This window comes from Trichoplusia ni, chromosome 21 (genome assembly GCF_003590095.1).
Source record: "Trichoplusia ni isolate ovarian cell line Hi5 chromosome 21, tn1, whole genome shotgun sequence".
Classification (NCBI taxonomy): Eukaryota; Metazoa; Arthropoda; class Insecta; order Lepidoptera; family Noctuidae; genus Trichoplusia; species Trichoplusia ni.
The window spans coordinates 7,152,454-7,159,037 of record NC_039498.1 but is presented as its reverse complement, the minus strand read 5'-3'; the positions used below and the strand labels follow the sequence as shown (position 1 = coordinate 7,159,037).

Genomic DNA, 6,584 nt, shown 5'->3' with positions numbered 1-6,584 from the left:
GTTCTGGTCTAAAAAAGGTACTTAAACAGAACAAGTGGAGTTATCAACGTCTTTAGCTGTCGACGATGTAGTTCCAAAGTAAGTCTAAAGCCGGGTTCAGGTCGCAGATTCTAATCCCGACACAAAATCTTTTGAAATTCATGTGCGTATTCCTAAGCTATTATCACTCGCTAAGAATATTCAAGAAAAACAGCAAGAGGGAATCATTTTCGGGTTGTCTTCAATAGACTACGATGGATCTATCTCAAGCTATTTCGCTCATGTGCGCCCGCGCAGCGTCGCGCCATCGCGTGAGTTACTGCGACATAGTTGGCCCAGATTATGTTGTAGATACGACACTCTGTACTTATTGATGCACCTACAAAGTAAATGTAATGTTATTGCTCAGAAATAATACTATTTATTTATTTATTTAAATAAATAAATAAAAATAATACTAGTAATCTTGTTAGTCCTTCATCATTGACACAAATATTTTAAATATTTTTTTTTATAAAATACCTAAATATTGAAATGAAACTACTTTTACTGATTTTATCGCGATTTAATTTTAGATTTTAGTTCCCGACGACCCGACGTTTCGACACCTTTGCAGGTATCATGGTCACGGGCGGACTACAAAGGTGTCGAAACGTCGCGATAAAATCAGTATTAGTAGTTTCATTTCAATGTCTAAACAATCGCGTAAACCTAAGAGACCACTATACCTAAATATTCTTAGTACATGTTATTCGAAATTTTTCATGGATTCAGTGTGGAGTGCGTGTGAGGATTTCATGCCGTAAGGCATTAAGTAAGCCATGCACAAAGAAATCCAGACTCAGGACAAGCATTCGTGGATCACACAAATACTTGTCCTACGCGGGAATCGAAACCCCGTCACGCGCGCGCGTCGGCACAGTGGGTTTGGCGTGGTGACCTCAACCACTCGGCTATCCGTGTAGTCTGATAAGCGTACTCATATATTTCTAAATACATAAATAGTATAGATAAATTACACCCAAGCACAGAACAAATAATCATCCTCATCACTCAAACATTTGTCCTGAGTGGGAATCGACCCCACGACCTCCGGTATAGCAGTCAGGGTAACTAACCACTAGACCAGCAGAACCGCCAGCATCTGTATGCAGTCCGTAGGTTTTATAACTGTCGTATCTACGAAATAATCTATGACATAATAATACGGGTCCATCACCAGCTGGAGAGATCTTAATAATTTGAAATATAGCCAATAGTAGTCGCAATGAACGTGATTAAATCGCTAATATCACGCAAATGTTGTTCGATCATCTACTCGGGGATAGTGGACTAATATTCATACATATGTAACATGTTTTTTTAGGGTTAGGTACGTAACCGATGTGTAGAAATGGAACTACGGAACCCTATTAGAACGTGAGCTGCCAGGCTATATCGTATGAACCGTAAAATCAAAACCAAAAGTTTTATTTTAATTAGGCTGGTTCAAATCAAAAGTCATTTATTCAAATTTCATTTCATTTCATTTCATAGGCTACTGACTAAGTAGCACTTTTTGAAGGTCAAAATACATTGGACAGCACCCAGTTTTGCCCACCCGTCACCGCTTCCTAAGTGCTTTTGCTGTGAGAGAAGAAACGGCGCAACAAACTCCCCAGCAGCACGCTGTCTTTCCAGTCACTTTTAAAACATTACAATAATGACTCTAGATAGAGTCATTCTTATGGAGAATAACCCGGCAAGAAACTCCATAAGTTCCTACTCTTTCGTTTATATTAAGTTGAACCTTCCATAGATATGTATTTATTGTTGACGCTTTAACAAACGATCAAAATAAAATTGAGGAAAACCATTGAGCCTAACTTCTTTCCTTTTTGATTTTTTAAAGAACGAATCCCGCGTTATGGAATTTATTCTCTTTATGTGGGAGGTTTCACAAACATTTAAGTCACATGCACAAAGACACCCAGACTCAGGACAAGCATTCGTGGATCACACAAATGCTTGTCCTACGTGGGGATTGAACCCGCGACACGTTACACTCAGTGTGTTTGGCATTGTCAACTCTACTACTCGGCCAACCGTGGTGTAATTAAGAGTTATATAGTTTCCCTTTTAATCCTTTTTGAACGGAACCCTCGTTGCCACAAATCCGACTCGTGCTTGACTAGTTTTTAAACATGCTAGCTTCTCATAATGATGACAAATGACAATCACGCAATAATAACAAATCGAATCATTTTATAAATTAAATAATATGTTTACGATCTATTCGTAAGAATTAACTGAGAAATGTGTAATTTGAAAATGTCTTAACTAGAATACTTTTGTGAAAATTACAAAAATTGCTTTCATTTAAGTGATGTCATTATTTTATTATAAAATAATAAGTGACTATTGTCAATTAGTGATTTGAGGATTTGAATACACATCAATATTGGTCTTGTAGTCATTTAAATGTATTGATGGAATAAATAAACCTACATAATCATATATTACAAGGTGAAACTGAAAACATTAGTAGTAGGTCTCAATTCGATTTGATTTTGTTATAATGAACTAATTAGTTGATAGCTACGGAATTATCTTGGAATTGAAAATCAAAATATATTATCTATGTTATTTGTTTTTGCAGCAGCATTTAAAAAATACGTGTAAAAAATTAAATTGTCTAGCTATCACTTTTTTTAGATAAAGTCTCGTGACATAGGGACAGGCAGGAATAGGGATCCTCTTCTACATTAAAAATTCCCAGTTGGACATACTTTGGCATCGAACTTTCAACCTTAACTTAGTCCTATCCTAACCTATGTTCAAACCACAGTATTCTCCAGTCGGTCATTGCTCCACTATACTTAATAAATATAAGCATATATAAAGTTAGTGAGTATGTCCTATTCAGTAATATCATATGGCTCGTGATTTCGTATTGTTTTGTAAGCAAAGACGTCTTTTGTGCGTCGCTGGCGGGCAGACGCGCTCAATGTTCACTCTAGCGGTGATAGTAACTGCTTTAATATTTACGTACTTAGGGTGTAAAATATCCTGGATTACTCCGAACTTGCTAGGTTATCTAGTATCTATACTAATCTTACAAATGCGAATGCCTTTATAGATCTCTTGTATTTCCTAAGGCAGTGTCACAGGATCGCTTAACTCTTTAAGAACACACTGGTATTAAGGGCCTTTGAAGATATTTTTAGAGATGTTATAAAGAAAAACAACAAAAATAATAAAATAATAAATTTATTTATCTACAATTCATTATAGGTACGCCTTTGGGCTGCGTTTCCATCAGATTTGGAGCTAGGGTTGTGTATTGAAGAACTAGAAGAATCACTTCATCATATCGAGCGGTTTCAAACGAATTGAGAACAATGTACCCAAAACAACATCTGTAAAAAAAAAACTGTAAAGTCCTTCAGACAGATGTCCAAAATATATTGGAAACGTATTTTTTTTATTTAATTTCGTAACGAAAAATGATTGTTCATGGGAATGATGGATACAGTAATTTGAAATCTTGTGTGACTTCACTTACCAGTACGCTTTTGTACCTGGAAGTGATTTTATTTATTTCCCCTCACCATAAGTGCTTTTTATCTCCTTACTTTTTAATAAAACGAAAAATAGGTATAAATTTTTTTTTTTGGAAATCTGATGGAATAAATATATTTTTATTAGATTTAGTTAAATACGACATTGAACCGTTACCTGGTCACGGTTTAAATTACCATTTCAGGACCGAATCGTCAACGAAATCAAAATCAAAAGCAGAATAAAATTAACCACGTTTTGGGAGCAAGCCCGCGGTTTCTTGTAGCGTTGTTTCTTCTCTCGCATCAAAACTTCTTATGATGCAGTGAGCGACGGACGACCTTATTCGACTCTCTTAAAAACAGCTTTCGCTGGACATATCCGATGAAAACGCAGCCAAAGAATTAAAATAGCTATTTACAATATAACAAAACTTTAACGTAACATATTTACAAGGTTTACAATTACCTAAACATAAAAATTAAAATATAGCGGAATAAATATAAGATAGTCTAACTATTTATAAGTTTAAATCAGTCATATACGAACTTTTGTGAAATCAATGCGTATCAAGAGGGGTACAGTGGACAGGGCCGGATTTAGGGGTCCAGAGGCCTCGGGCCAACAACGGAGTGGAGGCCCCCTTGCCGCAAATTATTTCCCAAATAAAATGAACAATTTTGTAGGTAAAAATGGCTGTAAAGGTAAAAGCGAAAAAAAATATCAAAGGAAAAGATTTTTACTAGGTTTACTAGGATTTTTTTTCTGAAGTCTTTATTGTGGAGGCCCCGGGCTTTCGCCCCGGTTGCCCTCCCTAAATCCGGCCCTGGTATTGGTATAACCATTGGACTGCCAAACCAATGGTCGTAAGTTCGAATCCCAGTCTCGGTCTTTTCGAATTCATGTGCGTAATGGTATTATAACATTAACTTGCTTCAAGGTTAAGCAAAAGAGGCTTTTTGAGGCAACGTTTTCATGTATTTTTCACAATATATTTACAGTTAATAAGCAATCGTAGTTTTGCTTGTCGACCCAATACAATAATATATTTGAAAATTGATTTGATTTTTATTTTTATTTCATAATTTTTCGATGTTTTACATCTGACAGTATCCCATAATGGATTTAGGTTTTTTTAGATCAGTGAAACATATTTAGATCTGTGTATAAAAAAAACTATTTTCAGATTACTTGAAGCTTAAAAAAATAAGAAATACAAGTATAATTAATTTAACAAATACTATACAAAAAGATTATACCATTTTGAAAATATAAGTTTATGCTAACCTGTCTGATTTGTATCAACGTCACTGCCCTCAATACTACCATCATTCCGTACAACATTATTATATTTCTTCTTAGATGTATCAACATTATGTCTACGTTTCATATGCTTCTTAAAATTAGACCCATTGGTAAAGTCACGTTGACAGAATATACATTTGTAGGGCTTGGCACCGGTGTGTTGTCTTAAATGGAGATTTAAACGGGTTTTAAATCTAAAAGTTTTGTTGCAATACTGACACGAGTATGGCATTAAGTCCGTATGAACGATAGAATGTGATTTCAAGTGTCTTTTAGCTCTGAAACTTTTACCGCACTGTTCACATACAAATGGTTTAGCACCGGAGTGAAGACTGATGTGAGATTGTAGGTTGCCCCTAGCACGGAAAGCTAGCGGACAGAATTCGCATTTAAACGGTCTCGTATCATCATGAGTCATCATGTGGGTGCTTAAAGTGCCCTTTGTAAAGAACATTTTACCGCAGACATGACAGGAGAAGTCTCTACTACGTTCAGTGTGTACGAGGCGGTGTTGTTGTAAGTTACTACGGGTTTTAAACTCTTTGTTACAATGTTCACATTTCAAATCAAAGTCTCCTTTCTCACATTTTATGGTTCTTTGCATGCGTTTCCTATACTGCCTGGTGTATAAAACTAAATGATCTTGCAATTGTTCCTCGGACTCAAACGATGCACCGCAGTTCTGACATGTAGTAAGATACGAGTTAGCGTGGAATGTGTTTCTATGTTTCTTCAAGAAAGATTCCATCGTGTAGCTCTTGTTGCATATCTCACAGCAGTACCGCAAAGACTTCTTATGCGTCCGTACATGATTGACAAAAGTTTTATAATTATTTATAACTTTACTGCAGTCTAAACATTTGAATGTACAGCACTGCGTGTGTATTTGTAACGCATGTAAGCGTAGAGACATAACATTCATGCATTGTGCATCACAGACAGCACACCGGCACATATAATCATCCCAGGTCATCCGAGGAGAATCATTAGTGATGCACTCAACATCAGAATCAAGCTTAATTTTCTTTTTCTTCTTAATCTTTTTCTTTTTAACTGACAACTGCAGTGGTGCATCACTATCTGTTGTGTTGAAATCTGATTCCTCGCTTCGTTTTTCGGCCTTGCGATGTAGCGGCGCATCACTTTCGATGTTAAACCCATCACTATTTTCGCTATGCCTCTCAGCCTTTACATTGACCAAGTCTAAATCGATCAGAGTGTTAGGGTCTACTGTTACAACACCATGTAGCTCACTGAAACTTTCCGGTTTTACTTCTCTCTTGACTTCAAACTCTTCCCAGTCGACGTTCACCGGTTTGCCACTTTCACAAGCGTTTATTTTCGTTTCTGGTTGTGATATTCCTTTGTCGTTTTTCTTATGAAATATCTCGTTCAGTTTCGCTTGAGCGGCCCTTGCGTTATGTAAAAAGGACCACGTACGCTCTAAGGAGTCGAAACATGAGAAACAAATGCTGCTTGGCAGAGCATCTGATGTAGAAACATCGACATTTATCCATAACAATTTCATTGATATTTTCGAGTTGATCCCAACATCGTCGTCTGGTGATATAAGGGTCTCTGTTGGCGTCAGTTCAGCGCATAACCGGCAGTAAGCTTCGTCTTCTTCCGACATTATTACAAATTATTGGATTTAAATAACATTGATCAGAAAATGATTAGTTTTCTTTTCGTATACAATTTATTCAATGATAAACAACCACTTTGACAATAGACGCGCTGGTGTTGCTACAACTGATTTT

The 6,584-nt window shown here is 36.4% G+C and overlaps 1 protein-coding gene across 1 annotated transcript; it reads right to left on the bottom strand.

The window, feature by feature from the left end:
• Positions 1-3,212: 3,212 nt before the first annotated feature.
• Positions 3,213-6,584, bottom strand: LOC113504191 (zinc finger protein 724-like). The gene has a single exon (XM_026886360.1). It carries the CDS (start codon positions 6,455-6,457, stop codon positions 4,802-4,804), a length of 1,656 nt encoding a protein of 551 aa, XP_026742161.1. The 5' UTR covers positions 6,458-6,584; the 3' UTR covers positions 3,213-4,801.

Bases quoted from the DNA above. Each gene is read 5' to 3' on its own strand.
- LOC113504191 (XM_026886360.1), bottom strand. From the start codon at position 6,457: ATGTCGGAAGAAGACGAAGCTTACTGCCGGTTATGCGCTGAACTGACG.